We start from the raw sequence: 19,998 nt of genomic DNA on the forward strand, positions 1-19,998 counted from the left end.
CTGTGTGCTGTGTATATTATCACTTGGGTTCAGTACAGTGTGCGAGTCTCCGTAACCCTCACAGTAGCTGCCAGAATGAGCAACTGAACTAAAAAAACATTAAGGATGGTTCCTCCACCTCAAAGGCATATTAAGCATCAGATGATTTTTGAATTTTAATGAACGGAAACTGTATCATATGTACCATGAGTTGCTATTTTGTTGTATAAGGAATTTCACTCTCTTATGTTATTTCTGTATATCTATTGGGAAGGTATGAATACATGGCAAAATTAGACATTCTTCTGTCAGAATTCCCAATATATATCCCAAATTCTGTTGTCTGTGATAAAACACAGGATGTTTACAGCCCTTTGCTAGTCCAGTTTTCACTTTCCATGACGCCTTGGTTATTTGAAAATGTAAAAAAAGAAGTCCATGGAACTGTCAAGTAATAACTGTAACTGTGACGCTCAGAAATGGCAAATTAGTGCTTATGAAAACTAGATTTGTTTTGATTACTAGAATAGGTTATAATAGGTTATGCATATTCTTACCGCAGTAAACGAGTAATATATGCAGAATGACCAGACTGGGGGAATTCCCCTTTAAACTGTGCGATCGATTCCATTTCCGGCCGTATAGAGCCGTGTCCGTCCCCGTGTGACCGATGTGAGGCAGCGGACAGAGCGGGGAAACCCTGTCGGAGATGAGATCCTGCAGTTAGTCGGGGCTGGGTGAGGGGGGGGGGGGTTGGGAGGGATTTTCGCATTCCTGTGACACGGACAGGGATGAATAATTAAAAGAGGATGAGAAACACAAGGACGGAGAGGCGTGGGCGTCGTGATGCTGTGACGCGCGGAGCTCGGCTTGAAAATGGGGGTGGGATGCTGCAGCCGAAATATGCCGCACGGAAAGAGAAAGAGAGACACCCCAAGGAAGACCTTATATTTAGACCCCTTCCACATCTAATTATCCAGGGTAAAAAAAGACAGCTTGATGGACAGAGAGGGGGCACATTAATCTAGCATTCGGCTGAGTCACGCAAAGCAGAGATTACCTGTATTCCCGCAGTCTGAGGGTCACCCCCTCACACAGCCCCCGCACGCTTGTGAGCGATACAGCTGCAGTACGTTTCTTTTACCGCTGTAATCTGTCGGTGAAAATGTTGTGTTATTAAGGGGAAGCCTTAAACCGGCGTGTGCGATCCAGAGTGGGGGCCGACTCATAGACAGGCATCTGCTCCCTGATGACTGAGCCACTGTCCTGACACTCGTGTGACATACGTGCATATTCTCGGTGCATAAGCGTGTATCTAAAGCCAGCATGTAGGATCTTGGCCAAGGACGCTTGAAAGTTAATGTGGCTGTGAGGTTTCCCCCCTTGGAAGGCAGGCAGGCGTGCGCATGTGTGTGTGTGTGTGTGTGTGTGTGTGTGACGCGCTGCCTCTGCGGCTGGCGCACAGCAGTCTGACGTCAGCAGCTGTCACTGCGTCCCCGAAGCAGCAGCACTCACATGCGCACACGCACACACGCACACGCTTGCAGGTGCAGGGAATCGTGAGCGCACAGGGATGGCCCACCCCGGGATGTGAGTCTGGAACCTGACACGCTGATTGGATGGCGGCTTTACATGACGGGAGTTAAGCAGCACACTCCTCTAATTAAAAATAAAATGAAATGCCAGCACCGTGGTGACACAGCTCATGCTTAGTGTCATAGGAACCTTGGCCCCCGTCTCAGTTAGCGGGGGGTGGGGGCACAGGCCGGCATGCGGGTGGGAGGGGGGGTTAGGTACGGCAGCCCAATGACGGCAGCCCTGAACTCAGCATCCCCTGAAGGGAGGAGGCGGTCGGGGGGGGCTGGAGACTCTCCTCATTCATCCTGCGTCTCTACCCGCTTGCTGTGACGTGAAGAAGAGACTCCCTAATCCTCCCCTCGATCGGGAGGGGGTGGGAAACAAAAAAGGAAAAAAAAGAACGAAGCTCTGCAGTGTGCGTGTGACTCGCTCCGATCCGTGTCGGCAGCACAGTGAGGGAGAGGAGGAGCGAGGAAGATGGCAGGCTGCAGAGGAGTTAAAAAGCTGCACGCAAGCAAGACGCGGTGCCTTTAAATAGAATCCCTACATTTTCTGTTATGTTTCCAAAAAAAAAAACAAAAGCTACGCATCTCCAGCCTGGACCGTCGCATTACTAACGTAGCCTCCTCTGACTCGCCTGTGTCGCAAAAGCAACGGGGAGCCGTGATTGGGCATGAGCGGGTATGCAGAAGTGCCTCCGGCAAATCAGGTGTTTACCGGCTTCCCCACCCACCATGCGCGAGGTGTGACGGCACCCGGCTCGGCGAGTGAGAGAGCTGGATTTCTATGAATGGAAATGTGGAGGAGGTGGCTTTCAGGCGGTGGCGTGACAGCTGGGGATGTTCGGGGCTCTCTTTGCGGCGCCGCATCCTCCCGCACGCGTTGCGGATCTCACCGCTTGTGAGGTCTCCCTCTTCCAAACCCGGCATGGCCTGCCTCTCTGTCTGTCCACCCCCAGGCCCTCCTCCTCGCCCACACACAGCTTCCCTTGTCGCCCAGCATCCCGGTCTCACGCCCGCTCATTACTCTGGTTGAATTACTGCGATTAAATTCACTTCCCTGCGCCGCTCCTTCTCCCACGGAATAATGACATCGACTGCTGAAACAGCCGACTCGGATATTCTGGGTATATTACAGAAGGTAGTGCTTGAATGGCTTCTTGCTAATCAGTTGACTATAAATAGCCCTCACACCCCCCAAATTGCATGTTAGCTCACGACAGCATCCCCCCCCCCCCGCCCTCTTCTAGCGCCTCCTCCTTTGCCCATTAGGATGTCCTATTTGGGGGGGGGGGGGGCTCTGATTGGTGCAGTCGGTGCCCAAGCGCACGCATAGCATAAAAACGCCCGGATTTCCTCCTGACCATTGAAATTCATCCACTCACTTTACATTTCCCGGACTTCCTTTACCCCCTTTTGCTTGCTTTCCTTTCTAACTGCATTAAGGTTTGTTTTGGTCCCCTGATGGATATTGATCAGCAGGATCGTTAACGACTAAGCACACCACAGTGTGATCGAACAAAAACACAAGCGGGATGAAAGGATGGGCGTGTCTTCATGCAGCCAAATCAGAATGTATTTCAGTGTGACTCATGACTCTGTGTGTGTGTGTGTGTGTGTGTGTGTGTGTGTGTGATGAGCTCACGATTGATGGGGTGGAGGAAGCATTTGTTTTCCTGTGAGCGGGTGCCAGTCTGTGCTGTGCCTGACTCACAAGCTTCAGGTGAACGTTCCCAGACCGTTATCAGCACACAAAGGGGCTGAACCTCATGACCACGCTGTGGGAGAACTTGTCAAATTGTCCATGAGACCAAAAGGTCCAGTCTTAGCATGGAGGGGTTCTCTGAATGCAGACCTCAGTGAGCTCATTGTTCATTATCGATTCCTGATAAACCTGTAATAAAACAGGCCCTATCAGAAGGCTTCATTAGTCACCGCGATTGTGTGCTCAAGGCCTCAGGAATATATCGTGGCGCAGAACCACTAAACTGGATGCGGCGTGCGTACCGGACCGAGCCTCAGGTGTGAGGATGAGCTGTCATTGGGCTGCCCTTGCAGGAGTCTGTTCCACTTTCCCTTCATGTCTGCGGACTGCTATTCCAGCTCTTCAGAAACGCGGCAAATGAAGACGGAGATCTGCTCTAATTTTAATATCCAAATCCCACGTCGCCTGAGGAGCTTTAGTCGCTGTTTGCCTCCGACAGCCATCTCTCAGCACGTGATCGGGCCAGTCGCCGTGGCGTCCTGTGGTCACATCCAGGCTTTGCACGTTACCATACCTACGGCGCTCGCCACGGAAGCCAGGGTGTATGTGTCACCATGGTTACCCGATCGGCTGTCAACATGAGGCACCTCGTGTTACCATGGGTACGGTCTCTAGGATAAAGCATCACATTGCTTCAACAGTCCTACCCCCCCACCGAGCGTTTGGCAGGAGACCTCGGTGATCTGGAAATGTAATCCCATCTGCATTAGACTATTGAGGATGCATGTCCCAGGTAGGAATACACAGCAATACAGAGCTGCTCATATGTCTTCGTGAACCCAGACCAAATCTACTTCCACGACCCAAGACCTGGATGAGCAGTATTGTGGTTGGGGAACTAGTGATCTCAAGGTTTCCTGCTTAAAATCTCATGCAGAGCTGTCATATCCTTGAGCAAGTTGCTTAACCTGAATTGTTTAACCTCAATTCTAAATGTGTAAAGTGTGAGCTAATTACCCCAGAGTCCCATACATAATAGTAGTAACAATAACAGTTGAGGGATAAATAAAAACGAGAGAATTAAGTAAACCAGCAGAGCCGTATTCAGCGGTCACTTAAAGTCGGGAGCGACCGATGAGCTGCCTGTCTGCGTTCCATGTGTGACCTCAACAGCTGTGCGGAAATCTCGCTCGCAGGGGGGAAGGGAAGGGTCTGCTCAGTTTAATTGAAGACGACGCGTCCATGGGTCGCTTTTGGCCCAAGCTGCTCAGCTGTTCTCAGAATGTCCTTTGCATGTTGCGTTTCAGAGTGCCCCATTATTGGACAGCAGTGGCCCTCGCTTGTACTCTCTACGCACTCTACAGAGGGGTGCGTGCGCGTGTGCGCGCGTGTGTGTGCTGTCTGTGAAATGGGAAAGATGGAACTCTGCACCAGAAGTGGGGATGTGGACAGCCTGTATTTCCTGCGTCTGCCAGGAGTCGCAGGATAGCGGGATGAGGCACTGTGGCTTGTGGCAAGAACGGCTCTCCTACATGCTGTTGCTGATAGATTTCTAGGCTGTCACACACACACACACACACACACACACACGCACATGTAGGGTAAACATATCCTTATTGGGACCGCTCATTCATTTCAATGGGAAAAATGCTAACGCTAACTATGACAACCTTAACCCCTACCCTGCCCTAACCATAACCATAAGTAACCTAACAAAATACAAGAGTTATTTTTATTATTTTTTTTATTTTTAGTTTTTTCATAGCAGTCACCGTTCTTTATAAAATAGAGTTTTCCCTTATGGGGACCAGGAAACCGGTCCCCATAAGGGAAAAAAAAACGGATATTTATCACGTTATGGGGACATTGTGTCCCCATAAGGATAGGTAAACCCGCTCGCACGCATGCACAACACATTAAGAAACAATAAGTTCACCATGACAGCTTCTTTCCACAGCTGATCTGATTAATAATGGAACACCGATAAGAAACCGTTCGTGAAGAGCCGAGGATAATCACAGGAAGAAGAGCGACCTTGACCATACGACTGCCTTATCCTGCGGTTTTTCTGGAGGCTAATTATTAAAAAGGTGTTTGACACGATTTCTCACGCTGGAGTCCATGCTTGGCTGCTCATCGGCCCTCAAGTTCACTAATCATGGCTACCAGTTGGCTTTGTGTCCAGAAATTGCCTGTTAAGGGGGGGAGGGACGTAGAACTTTGAAGGGAAGAATGATTGTGAAAGCAGTCATATTATATTCCTGAGTCTTTAGGTAGGAGGGCGTGGAAAACCCTGCTATGATTGGCTGTTGGATGTAAAGGCCAGTAAGAGGGATTGAGGTAAACAGGACCCCCTTGCTCTTCCTGTCTTCCTACAGTAACTGCCCATTCACCCTGGCAGCAGCCCTTGCCCGAGCCACAGCCAACGATGTCCTCCAGAGCGACCTCTCCGTCTACCACCAAAACAAGGCAGTGGAGGACAACACAGAGTCCCTCCCCCGTGAGTATCCCCCTCTCACTGGCGGGCCCTCACTTTCACAACATGATGTGGTACCAGCAACGTGACAGTCTGTCATGCAGCAGAATTCATGTGGTACAGTGTAGCGGTATGCCAAGAATTGGAAGGCAGTTTCAGTGCACGATACCTCCTGGAGCGTAAACCAATGACCACAGGGATTCGGATCTCAGCACAGGACAGGACGACCATCTTTAATTGGCTGATATGTAGCAGCAATCAGTTTGTAAACATAATCATCTAAGACCCTCTGCAGAAATGTACCGGGTACTATTGATGGCCAAATGAAGCTTCATGAACCACTTGCTGTATTTTCTGACCCCACTAGGTGGTGCTCTCTGCTCAAAAAAAGGGTTCAATGCATGCCCCAAAGCAAACCAAGATTGCCATCTAGAGGGGAAAAAAAATACAGCAAATGGTTCATGAGGCTTCATTTTGCAATCACTACTGGGTACATCCAAAATTGCTCATCTGTGCTATCACACAGATCAGGAACCCCCACTCTTAAATATTATGCCACCGGATATGCTTCACTGCTCAGTGTTGAGTGGTGAAGCATGATTAGTGTAAAATTTATGCTGCTCACTCATAGTCATAGTCCACATTCGTGAATCAGACTGGGATCTGTGCATGTGATACTCACGCTGCAATTAGCACATGACAAATCAAAATATTTAAGTATAAGGCAAGGTACAAGCAGAGAATATCACGGAAGATGTGAAAAATGTTGGCTATGAAGATGAAAGGATACTGAATCTTGTATCTCAATAGACACAGGAAGTAGGACGTTATGTGTGGTGTTTTGAAGTATTGACTCAAAAATCAGGTCACATGGTGACCTAACTATGTACCAAGTGGCCTTATAAATACAGCATATTCAAGTGTGAAATCTCGCGAAGGAACATTACAGGAACGGCGAGGAGTCTGAGTCAGGGTGTCTGGGACATTTCTGCCTCCTTTTTTTTTCACAAAATCGTCCTCCTTTGGTTTGCGTTCTTTGGTGTCCGGAAGGATTTTGATAATGACCAGGATTCTGAGTAGCCTCTCGGCCATGGTGGGGATACGGACCAGGAGGGATTGCTGGGTGGCAGGAATGAGGGAGAATGGGGCTGCTGGGCCCAGATCTGGCTCTGGCCCGATTTCCTGGTGCCATCTTTTAGTGAACATGTGGCACAGTGATGCAATGGAAGGTACTGGAATAGACACAAGTGTAGTGGTTGATTGCTTTATTTCACAGGGTCACTAAGTTATTGTTGGAATTCCACATTCAGCCTACGGAAATAGAGCTTTACAGCTTTTGGAAATGTGTGGTGCTGAAATACACTGACTGGCCGAGTAAAGCAAACGACCTTCCAGATTCCACTCAGGGTGAGGGACACGAAAGTATGCTGCCACCCCAATGGGAAGGGAGGACATGGGGGAGACCCAGGTGGTCTGAGAGGCCTTGAAGGCTGTCCCCCAGTCCTTTGGGCTCCGCCTATCACAGCAGGCCAGTCCCAATAAGGCGAGCACCGATGTCATTGCATATTCCTCTCATTTACACAGCCACTATCCGGGGGGGGACTCTCATTTACACAGCCACTATCCGGGGGGGGACTCTCATTTACACAGCCACTATCCGGGGGGGGGGGGACTCTCATTTACACAGCCACTATCCGAGGGAGGACTCTCATTTACACAGCCACTATCCGAGGGGGGACTCTCATTTACACAGCCACTATCCGGGGGGGGGGATCTCATTTACACAGCCACTATCCGGCGGGGGTCTCTCATTTACACAGCCACTATCCGGGGGGGGACTCTCATTTACACAGCCACTATACAGGGGGGGATCTCATTTACACAGCCACTATCTGGGGGGGGGGGGACTCTCATTTACACAGCCAGTATCCAGGGGGGGGGATCTAATTTACACAGCCTGTATCCAGGGGGGGAGGGATCTCATTTACACAGCCACTATCCGGGGGGGGAGATCTCATTTAGACAGCCACTATCCGGGGGGGGTGGGATCTCACTTGCACAGCCACTATCCGGGGGGGGGGCTCTCATTTACACAGCCAGTATCCGGGGGGGGGGATCTCATTTAGACAGCCACTGCAGGAACATCGTTAGTGAAGCAGTCAGACTGAGACAGACCACAGCAGGTACCATGTAAAGGTAACATTTAGCGAGCCTCTCGAAAGGGAAAGAGGTGCCTCTCATCCCCCTGCTGTGCGCTGGCGGCCCCGGTCCCCTTAAGTGGGTCCCGGAATGAGGACGGGCTGCAAGGTGTAAAGCGGAGCCGCTCTCTGGGCCGCTCTCTGGGCCGGTGGTGTCAGTCACTCTCCAAGCTGTACCCATCTCACACTATTTAATATCGTGTTACGTACGAGGTAAGATGTTTTGAGGGTCAAAAACAATTACCCCCCTCCCCCCGTTAATCATAGATTAATAATGCATTTTTTAATTATTACTAATTAAATTCAATTGGTTCTAATCATCTTTATCACGTACGGAGTGCCATGACTGTAGGGGCGTCGTGGTTGCGCTTGTGTGTTTAGCCAAGCATGCACCCTGGGGGGCGCCGTCACACGGATTGGTGGCAGAATGAGACCACTGTCACTGGCTCACAGGGCCGTTTAGTTATTATGGTCAGCCTCCGCCCCCTGAGCAAGGGCTCATGGGAATTTTACTTATGCAAAAATGTTCTGAGGGCAGAAGGAAAAACGATTGGTTCAGAGAGATGACCACTTAGATTGTAGAGGAGGCAGGACCAACCAATCAGATATCTTGGTCCAGTCTCCTTTCGTTGCTTGCTCCCACCTCCTCTACAATCTGATTAGTTATCTCTCCGAACCAATCATTTTTTTCTTCTGCCCTAAGAACATTTTTGTGTAAGAAAAATTCCCACTATCCGAGAGAAATGGGGGTGTGTCAGACTCACAGGCTCGGCAGCGGTGAGGAATAATGGCCGTGTGGGCGCATGCTTTCTCACACAGAGCTCGACTCGGTGAAGCTGGCCCGGCTCATCTTCAACAAGCTGTGCGAGATCTGCTGCCTCTGGCTCAAGGACTTCCCGCAGCGGCGCCGCTCTCAGGCCTACTACGAGACGTCCATCCACGCAATCAAGAACATGCGGCGGAAGATGGAGGACAAGCACGTCGTCATCCCGGAATTCAACGCGCTGTTCAGCCTGCAGGTGACCACAGGGATCCCTGCCTCCTCAGAGGGAGCAGAACATAAGACAAGGCAGGGCGGACATCTTTAATCGGCTGATATGTAGTAGCGATTAGTTGTGAATACGATCATTTATGTATAATTTATAATTCCATGATTTATTATATCTTTTCCCAATCTGGTCCTCGGGGACCCACAGTCAGTCCATGCTTTTGCTCCCTCCGAGCTCACTGCCAGATGGTCTACACGTTTGCTCCACATTTCTGGTCCCTCAATGTCAAAATGACAGATTTTTATCACATTGTAGGGACGTTTGGACTCCTCAGTGTAATCTGTACATGACCCACAGACACACACATACACACATTGCGGAGGTGTGAGTGCACTTGCTGCCATTGTGCAGTGTTTGTACAGATAGCGCCTTCGAGCGAATCGACATGCACACTGACGCAGAAATTCCACCTCTCCATAGACTCCAATCACATTAGATCACCTCTTCTGGCTGCTCAGGGTCTCAAAGTCAGGTCAGACGGAAGTCAGTCAATTCGACATGCAGCAGGAAAATTCAATAAAGAAGTAAATAAATAAAGACAGAACTTACAAACTGAGTCCGGACTGTGCACATGTTTAGATGTGTACAATATAGTGTGTTTGCCAGACCTCAGCTGGGCATCGCCAATCTCGGGTAATTAAGGGCACTTTTTTCAGCCCTCCGCGTTGGCTAATTAATTGCGCTCCGCCACCCCCCCACCCCCCCAAGGTGCAAATCCAGAAGCGCAGCAGGAAATCTACCACCCGACGTAATGAAGGCAGCTGGCAGGCCGATAGGGTTTCTGCTGCTCTGCCTTTGACTGGCTGAGGTGCGAGAGCTTCAGTTGCAGCATATGACATAATTAATAGCATCAGTGGAAAGCGTTACCTTCCTGTTATTCCAGGAAGGAAACCCTGTTTCTCAGCCCCCCCGTGGGCCCCCATGGTGTACGCAAAGGGCCACATGCAGCTAAGTGGTTGGAACATGTGGAATATCTTTACGGGCTGCGTGCCGGAGCACTGGCCACCAGAAGGTCGTGTCTCCCTGACATGCTTCTCCTCCACCGGGACAGGACCAGGAGGACCAGGCCTACTTCGCCGTGTTCGACGGCCACGGGGGAGTGGACGCCGCTACCTACGCATCCAACCACCTGCATGTGAACCTGGTGCGGCAGGAGATGTTCAGCCAGGACCCTACTGAGGCCCTGTGCCGTGCCTTCAAGCTGACGGACGAGCGCTTCGTGCAGAAAGCCTCACGCGAGGTAAGGGCAGGCTGTCCTCTGCCTTCCAGCTTCCGGCCTGTATGTGGGTCAGGGCTGCAGGTCGCCCCCTTGTGGTGAGGGTCGGTGGTTTGATGAAATGCCAAAAAGCAGCTATTTATGCAAAAGTAAAAGCGGTCACCCTTGTCGAAATGCGTGCTGTGGTTTAGTTTGCGAGTATATGAATAAAGCGGCATTAAGGTGTAGGAGTGGAGTTGCTAGTGGCTGGCAGAGTGGAGCCCTGAGCCTTGCGATGCGTCTCTGCTTGGCAGCGCCTGCGATGCGGCACCACTGGGGTGGTGACCTTCCTGAGGGGACGCACCCTGCACGTGGCCTGGCTCGGCGACTCGCAGGTGATGCTGGTCAGGCGAGGGCAGGCCGTGGAGCTGATGAAGCCACACAAGCCAGATAGAGAGGTGAGGCAGCCTTGCTCATGTCCATCCATCCATCCGTCTGTCTGTCCATCCATCCGTCTGGCCATCCATCGATCTATCCATCCGTCGGTCCGTCCATCCATCCATCGATCTATCCATCCGTCTGTTCGTCCATCCATCCATCCGTCTGTCCATCCATCCATCCATCCGTCTGTCCATCCATCGATCTATCCATCCGTCTGTCCGTCCATCCATCCATCCGTCTGTCCATCCATCGATCTATCCATCCGTCTGTCCGTCCATCCATCCATCCGTCTGTCCATCCATCCATCCATCCGTCCGTCTGTCCATCCATCGATCTATCCATCCGTATGACCGTCCATCCATCCATCCATCCGTCTGTCTGTCCATCTATCCATCCGTCTGTCTGTCCATCCATCCGTCTGTCCATCCATCCATCCGTCAGACTGCAGATCCTTATACAGTCTGAAAGAGTATTGCATTTGTTTATTGTAATTGGAGGGCAGCATACTGGTCTAGTGATTTGCACTATTGCCTTACACCTCTGGGACCAAGGTTCGAGTGTCCAAGGTGGCTCCATGTATAGAGTTTGCATGTTCTCTCATTGTCATTATGGGTATTCTGGTTTCTCATTATGTCATTATGGGTATTCTGGTTTCTCCCCACAGTCCAAAAACATCCATCCATTTTCTGAAACTGCTTATCCTATTCAGAGTTGCTGGGAGTCCGGAACCCATCCCAGAGGCTATGGGAATAAGGCATTAGGATGGGGCGCCAAACTCATTACAGGGCACACTCACACACCATTTACGCACATAAGTACATCTACGGGCAATTTGGTAACTCCAATTAACCTCAGCGTGTTTTTGGACTGTCAGGGGAAACCGGAGTTACGCGGAGGAAACCCCACGATGACACGGGAGATCATGCAAACTCCACACAGATGGAGCCATGGCAGAGACTCAAGCCCTGGTCCCAGAGGTGTGAAACAACAGCTGCCCTCAGCCCAAAAACATGCTGAGGAGTCTTAAAGAATCTTAAATTTATTGTTTCTAAACCTGCATCCATCCATAGGATACCTGCAGATCCTTACTTGGTCTAAAAGAGTGTTACATTTGTGTTGTATGGTTGGAGGGTGGCATGGTGGTTAACACTGTTGCCTTGTGCCTCTGAAGACCAGGGTTTGAATCTGTACTGTAAGGAGTGTTTGTATGGTCAGGTGGTGTGAGTGTTCTGTTTTGGGTTATTCCCTGATGTGTGCTCAGGTTTTGGGATATATATTTTTTTATAAAAATATGTTAGAGCTGATCTTTGTCTACCCCATCTTGTTGTCTGTGGTCTTGGGGGGGGGGGGGGGGGGGGTGTCACAGCACAGGGTCAGCCATTGTGTGGCACTATGGGGCTGGTTACTAAGGACCTTGCTCAAGGGCCTGTGGCTGTTGTGCTGAGCCTGGGGCTTGAGCCTGTGATTCTTGGATCATGGACATGGTGACTTAGCCCACTGAGCCACTCACCAACCCTCACCTCCTCCTTCCCTCTATGACCTTACAAATTTCTCAAGTCCATCTGAGAAGCTTGTGTCAGTGGATCCTAGTGGCATTTTTGTTATTGTGAAACTGGCTTTAAATTTAAAGTAACATTTAGGAGTTTTTAATTGATCTTGTCTAAACCTGCATCCACCCATAGGATACCTGCAGAACCTTACAGTCTAAAAGAGGATTACATTTGTTTAGTAGATACAGAGGCTGGTGTAGTGCTTAACACTGTTGTCTCTTACTTGTAGAGACCAGGGTTTGAATCTGCAGTGTGTGTCAGTTTGCATACCCTCCCTGTGTTGTCATAGGGTCTCTACTGAAGAATCCACCCTTCCACAGTCCAGAAACATGCCATGGTGAATTGGAGCTGCCAAATTGTGTGTGTGCCCTACGATGAGGAGGGGTCCAACTGCGGCTTATTACCTGCACTCATAGCTTCTGGGATATTTCTTTTGACAAATCCTTTATTGGCCAATTGCACAACAATGAATACAGGTACACTGGAATCCATCTCTTCACCTGCCCAGTCTGGCTTTCCATAGCTATGGGTTCACAGTGCAGCGTCAGCCGTTGTGTGGTGACCCTGGAACAGGGGGGTTAAGGGCCTTACTCAAGGGTCCATGGGCATGTGACCATTATGCTGAGGCTGGGGCTCAAACCAGCAATCTTCTGATCATGGGCACAGATAACTAGCCCCCCCAAGGGTTTAGACCTGCATAGGATGAGTGGTTACAGAAATTAAAATGTATATTAAAACCTCAAATCCATCTGTGAAGCCGGTGTCATTGGATCCTAATGGCATTTTTGTTATTTTGAAACTGGCATTAACTTAGATAGCATTTAGGAGTCAAATTTATCTTGTCTAAACCTGCATCCTCATCCCTGAAATGAAGGTAAATGATACTTTTGTACACCAGCCTCACTGGACGAAACAGCTCAGGGTCACGGAGATGAGTCTCCCGTGATTATCTCCTGGCACATGCGTGTGGTCAGGATTCCGCATTCCTTCTCCTGCATCACCCGCGGCACAGGAAAGACCCTGGACTGCAGGGGTGCAAAACTTAATGCTAGATGTGATGTCAGAGTGTGAACGTGTGGATTCAGCCGCTCAGAGTCAGGGCCCCGTCTGGGCCTGTCCGGACCGCATGCCTGGGGAGTGGCACAGCCATGTATGTGCCCCCATCTCCACGTTCACTGATGATCATTTACAACAACCACTTAAGGCTCACTTATAAACCATTTACCAATCCGTCGTCTGTGTGTTAACCATCGATATATTAGCATGAGTTACTGTGTTAATGAAAGCTGTTTTATCTATAATTACAGGATGTGTTTGTAAAGTGTCAGAGAACGGTTTGACGATGAGTGTGAATGTGCCGTTCGTTCGTGACGAGCCCTGAATTAACACGTTCATTCAGTTTTGTAAAGAGGCGAACGGCACGTTGTTTCATTTGTAAATTGGAACAAATGGGTTTGATATGTTAAAAATGAATATTAATAATAACATGAGTGCATATGTTTTAGATATACTTCATATACAATTGACACAAGGTTAAATACAGTACGTTCCATCCTCTGAGGGTTAGGGTTAGGGTAAAATGTGCTCGCTCACTGTCTTGTTTCAAAGGACATACTTTCTGCAGAGAAGAATTCAGCTCGTACCTGGTATTGGTCATGACCTGCCTATAACCAGATCCTCACCCCCCACCCCCACAGGACGAGAAGCAGCGTATCGAAGCTCTGGGCGGCTGCGTCATCTGGTTCGGCACGTGGAGGGTGAACGGGAGCCTGTCCGTCTCCAGGGCCATCGGTACGGAAGGCAATAGGCCAGGGGGTGGGGTGGGGGGGGGGGGGCATTTGGGTCTGGGGATTGTGTGGGGGAAGGACAGAGGCTTCTGGAAGGAAATGGTGAATGGAGGTGAGGCTTCACTCATGAACAAACACACTGCGGACTCCCTGTCCTCTGCAAACGAGAATGACTTTCACATCTGGGTCATTTTCACATCGCCAGTGCAGACACCGTTAGAAATGGTGCGTCTAGCGTGGGACGTCAGAAATATGTGGCTATACGAGACCGTGCCGCCGTAGAGAAGTTTACTGGGGGAAAATCCAGCAGATACCGTCCCTCCGGGGGCTTCTGCCACGGCGCACAGATGCGGAGAAACTTTTTGCTGCACTGGAATGGACGACTGAAAAAGTGGAGCATTTTCTGTGACCTCAGCAGGGCCAGATCTACGCAATAAATTCCTGCGGGATGATTCTGGAAAGAAGGACAAACAGCGCGAGTGGTGACCTGCATCTCCACCACGTCCCTATTTATAAACGCGCCTATTTTCCACCGTCACCGCGTTAGGGCTCCCGCTACACTGCCGTCGCCCATCTGCCGGAAATTCTGTGGCTTCAGTATCGCACACAGTTGCCATTAATTGAGTCGCTGTTGTGCCCCCCCAGTCCTTGCACCTGGCTTGAGATATTATCTGCCACAAAGGAGCCAGACGTTTATTTTCCGGCTTAGTAACGGACTTTGTGTCACCGGGTATAGAGTCCGATTCGACAAGGTTTACTAAACACATGTAGACCCTATTTAGGGTGGTGCAGTGGTTGGCAGGGTTCGAGTCTCCGCCATGACTCCATATGTGTGGAGTTTGCATGTTCTCCCCGTGTTGTTGTGGGGTTTCTTCCGGTTTCCCCCACAGTCCGCTGTGATGTGATGAAACACGCTGTGATGAATTGGAGTTGCCAAATCGCCCATAGCTCTGCGTGTCAGTGTGCGCTGTGATGGGTCTGAACGAGTCCTCACATCTGCACCTGGCGCCTTCAACAGATAAAGCATTCACTGTGACTGAGCCATTATCTGAAAGCACCCAGATTTATCCTGACCTTTGCTATAGTGCATTATAACAGGCATGGCGTGACTCAGCAACAGAATATGAATGTGTGAGGTAAAAAATGCAATATGACATAACAGCTTCAGATCCCAGCAGGGCATTAGCAGTGCCCAGTCCTGCCATTAGATGGCCAGAGGTCTTGTGGCTTCCGTTTGGCTGATGAAGGCCAACAACTGGGTGGAAATATCAGCACCTAGCTTTTCAGCAATTAAACTAGATGCCGACATGCCCACAGAGAAACCTGTTTAGCCTTAAGAAGCCAGTAAAAGTGATTTTGCTGTTGTTTAAATTGACTGCAACCAGTCCTTGTTTAGCGACTACCGCGGTTAGCAACCATTCAGAAATACGAGAGTAATAAAAGAAATAACTTTTCCAATCGATGCGTGCATTTACGACCTCATTTCGTTGACTTAAAGAGGCGTTTGAATTGGAATGTACAAAATTACGTTAGAGATGTCCACATGTTGATGTATACAAGAACTTGAGTATAGAAAGCTAAAATAAAGTCGTAAGCACAGTCGCGGTCATGCCTTAGCTAGCATGATTTTCACTTGGCGACTGCTTCGCTTATCGACCTGGGGTGCGTTTCCCAAAAGCATAGTTGCTAACTGTGTAGCAACTACGTAGCATAGTTGCTAACTTACATAGTTGGAACCGTGCAACTGAATGGGTCCAATGATATAAGTTGCTATTCGGCCGCTAAACTTGGAGTGGTTGTATTTGCTAGGCCAGCCCTCGTGGGCCAAGGCTCTGCCATGACCCTCACGGCCCGCTCCCGTCCGCAGGCGACTCGGAGCACAAGCCGTACATCTGCGGAGACGCCGACCACAGCACCTTCCAGCTGGACGGCTCAGAGGACTACCTGATCCTGGCCTGCGACGGCTTCTACGACACCGTGAGCCCCGACGAGGCGGTGCGCGTGGTCAGCGACCACCTGCAGGAGAACGCCGGCGACACCAGCATGGTGGCCCACAAGCTGGTGGCCTCGGCCCGCGACGCCGGCTCCAGCGACAACATCACCGTCATCGTCGTCTTCCTCAGGGACCCCCGCTGCCCGGCCCCCCCCGAGGTGAACGAGGAAGAGGAAGAGGCGCCGGCTGAAGAGGAAGAGGAACAGGAGCAAGAGGAGGTGCTACAGGGTGAGCTCGGGTGCCAGGATGGAGGTACAGACATCCGGGGCAAAAACATGGGCACCTGGCCACTACAGCAGTGCTCGGCACCGGCAGACCTGGGCTACGAAGACCGCATGGACTCATTTACTGACAGAACTAGCCTGAGTCTGATCGGACCCGAACTGCCTTCTGAGGGGAGCCGACTCCTCTACCCTGGCGCTCCGTCTGCACCTCCCACCAGAACCGTCACCCTGGACCTGACATCGCCGGCAGGACCCGGTGCGGCCTGGCGTCCCTACAAGCTAGAGGGCCGCCCATCTCCTCAACGGTCCAGACGATGGCTGCAGATGGAGTCCCTCTTCCCCCGTGAATGGAGGCCCAGGAGGTGGATGGAGAGCACCTCCTCCAGGCGGGTGCCCCGTACAGGAGGGCTGAGAGAGGCCTGTGGCCCCCTGCGCCCCTTACGGGCCACCCCCTGTCCCCGGCGCTGCCTGAGAAACCGGCCCGGCGTCGCCCTACCCCGCGTGCCGCTGGGCGGCTGCTTCTGACGCAGTCATCTCCTCGTCTCTCGCTCTCTCCACCCCCCCTATTCCTCCGACCAGGACTGACCACTCACTTCATGGCACACTGGCACTGAGCCCGGGATGCCACCCCCCATCCCCACCCCACCCCACCCCACCCCAACCCACATTATCGCCCACCCCCAGCTAACCAGAATCCTAGGATGAGCTCTGAAGAGCCAGACATTCCCTCAGTGTCTTATAAACACATACTGGCATACTGGCATACACGAGGTCGGTCCATTACAGCGAACACTTTTACATTGGAGCTCAAAATGTAAAAGTCAGATCACATAACACTATGATTATATATATATATATATATAGACGTACTAGCATTGTGGAGACTGTATTATCAGCCATTAATATCAACTAATACGAGGCCATTATCAGTTTGGAGACCCAGCCTGAGGGATAAAGGCTGGCGCCCAGAGCAATGCCCGTGGCGGCCTGCAAGCCTCCGAGGGGTGTGGGGGGGGGGGGGGCTGTCCGGAGGGAACATGTGCCTTTTCACCCAGACCGCAACCAAGACCAGCCAGCGGCACCAGAGGCAGAGAGGCGCTGGGGTGCCTCAGCCGTGGACGGGGAGCGGGTGAGCCCAGAGCTGACAGCCATATACACACACACACACCAGGCAGCCAGACGCCATACTGGACAGCAGTCTCTGTCGCCATCGCTCTTTTTTATGTTCGTTTTTCTTATTTTTGATCGTATCGCAAGACAATGGGAAGCTTTTCTTTAACGAGTCAAAACTTTTTTTTTTTGTTTTAGTAGCCAAGTGTCTGAAGAATCTAAGCAATCGTCACCACAGCTGGGCTGAAGGTCCCCACGCTCCCCCATCTCACGATATTTGCTCCATCTCCCAAAATTAGATGAGGAAGTTTAGTAATGTAGATGTACGAAATCACCTTCCCCTCCATATTCTCACACTAACCATCACATTGTGCCATTTGAACCCGGGTGTCCCTGCTAGGCTGGTGTAGTTCCTGGCCAAGGGGAAAACATTTACCCGCCTCCCTGCTGGAGACGGCATAGGAACATGAGAACCGCAGCTCACCCCGGCCGGCGCTCCACCGGACCACTATGCCCGACTTGCAGGGGATGCTCAGAGACGCCCCCGGGACCTCCGTCTGCCCAGACGTGGACGTCTACATGAGGCAGACATGGGGAACGCACCTGTGTTCATTCTTCAGAGACTGGAGAGAATCTGCCACGTTGGGCAGGACGCAGTAGGGGCGACCGTCGCCTGGTCGCGAGATGGACATACGTACAGCCAGCTATCGCTCCCTCTGCACAACCATGCCACCCTGCACCGAGACCCTGGAGGCACGGACGCTGTAGGCGCTGGCTGGTCTGTCTGCAAGGGATGAAGGCACCAGCGCCCCCTAGGGTCTGGACTGACTGTCTCTGGGACATTGTACTGCATCAGACTCCCAAACCCTGCCCTGTGTCTTCTGTGCGGAGAAGTTGTAACCTACATGAAGGTGGTTTCCCCAAACCCCAGAGCCCCTAAAATCCTACCACCAGCTTCTAAAGCAAACCTGATCCCAAAATCTTCACACCCAGGGCACATAATATATACTGGAATTCTAAAAGAGAATATCACATATTTATATAAATATGAATATATATGTGCGTGTGTTCGTGTGTGTGTGTGTGCGTGCACATGTGAGCGTGTGAGAAATCGAGTTCTGGGCATGTAGTCTGTTCCGTAGTAGAATATCGAAATCGACTGTAAATTTAGCAAGACGACAGCACATTCGGCCCGTGTAGATTCGCACCGCTGCACTGTGCTGTCCTCGCCGTCCTCGCAATCACATGACCCCTCCGGAGGACAGCTGTGACACTTTTGTGCTCGGCCAACAAAAGCCAGCTTCTGTGACGTTACGCTGAGCCCACGAGAGGCACGTTTCCGAGTCCCTAAACAAGGGTTTCCGCCAAAGATCGTAGCGGAACTGTGTAGCCTTGGGTTCCGAACTCTGTCCTTGGGGACCTCCCGGACAATTCATGTTTTTGCTCCCAGCCCCTGCCAGACATGGAGCAAAAACGTGGACCATTTGGGGGTCCCTGAGGAGCGGGTTGAGAGACACTATGTTAAAAAACCACTGAGCAGCTGTCGCCGGTAACCCTGCCTGCCCAATGCTGCCTTTTGCTCCTGTACCTTCAAACTCTCCACGATCCAGCCCCCCCCCCCCCAACAGAACGGCTTTCCCCTCCCTCCAGAAGCTTTGTCAGAGAAGCTTGGTCGTGCCACTTGCCCCCGCTTGGTGATATAATATGTACATGTAGTTCAGGTTTGTTCTCCTTCCCCCCTGTACCCCCCCCCCCCCCACCCCACCTTTCCATTACTCCATACTTGCGTCCAGTAACTGCCGCTTGTTCCTGTAAGCAATAATAATGAAACTTTATGAGCCGCGCGGGGGAAGGCTCGCTCTGTGGGTTTGCTGTCCCCTCCCAGCAGAAGCCCAGGGGGGGGAGGGGGGACGCCGCTGTTTAGCACACGGGTCCCGTGTTCCCAGTGCCGCCGGGGGCTGATTCACCTGAAGGTCTTCCAGCTCACCTTCATTGCCGGCGAGCCCCTGACCCGGTCCGAGCGCGGTAGCGACGAGGTAACCCGCGTTTAGCTAGAACAGGAACCTCACGGTATATTCCGGAGCTGGGGATGTGGGGAAGGGCAGTGCAGAGAGACGGCGACCCCTTACCACCCTGGATGGGGCCCTAGGACTCCCACAGGTACGGAAACCTGTGGGCTGCAGCGTGCCGACCATCTGAGACCGAGCAGGTGCTCAGAAACACTCATCCCGGCCTTTTGCCAAGTCACATGACAGACTGACAGACACTTTCTTATTTTTATTTTTTTTAATCAGACTTGGGGACCCGCTTTCTGTGTATGATGGTCTTATTCCAGCTCAACTCTTAATTAGGACTGAGGTTCTGTCATGTTCTGTCATACCTCTTACTGCTGCCAGTCTCTGCATGGCCTTTTGGAACATCGACTTCATGAGGGACACATTTTTTTTTTTGTCTGTACGTTCTTAATAAAGCACTAGTCATAACAATAATCTAATAATGGTCACCCAATGGTCTCAAGCCGACGTGAATTAAAAAGGGCCGTTCGTTGAAAGCCGAGATATATTGATTGAATTGAGATGTATTAGAACCGCAGAAAGTGCCAGATGGGCTCCCCGCAGCCTCTGGGGGCCGCGCACGGGTCAGTATTCTGCAGTGGCTCGGTGATTGAGAGTTTGGCTGGATCTGGAGCCTGTGTACACAGCGGAACCCCCAGG

The 19,998-nt window shown here is 51.2% G+C and overlaps 1 protein-coding gene across 1 annotated transcript in view; it reads left to right on the forward strand.

Annotated features, from left to right (window-relative positions):
* ppm1e (protein phosphatase, Mg2+/Mn2+ dependent, 1E) overlaps window positions 1-16,801 on the forward strand; it is a 43,625-nt gene extending 26,824 nt beyond the window's left edge. Inside the window, exons 2-7 of the mRNA XM_023819465.2 lie at window positions 5,640-5,761; window positions 8,755-8,954; window positions 10,036-10,224; window positions 10,494-10,637; window positions 13,868-13,961; window positions 15,825-16,801. Of these exons, the coding sequence (XP_023675233.2) occupies window positions 5,640-5,761; window positions 8,755-8,954; window positions 10,036-10,224; window positions 10,494-10,637; window positions 13,868-13,961; window positions 15,825-16,699 (1,624 nt within the window). The 3' untranslated portion in view covers window positions 16,700-16,801. The remainder of the gene's footprint in view (window positions 1-5,639; window positions 5,762-8,754; window positions 8,955-10,035; window positions 10,225-10,493; window positions 10,638-13,867; window positions 13,962-15,824) is intronic.
* The last annotated feature ends 3,197 nt before the right edge of the window (window positions 16,802-19,998 follow it).

This window comes from Paramormyrops kingsleyae, chromosome 18 (genome assembly GCF_048594095.1).
Source record: "Paramormyrops kingsleyae isolate MSU_618 chromosome 18, PKINGS_0.4, whole genome shotgun sequence".
NCBI lineage: Eukaryota > Metazoa > Chordata > Actinopteri > Osteoglossiformes > Mormyridae > Paramormyrops > Paramormyrops kingsleyae.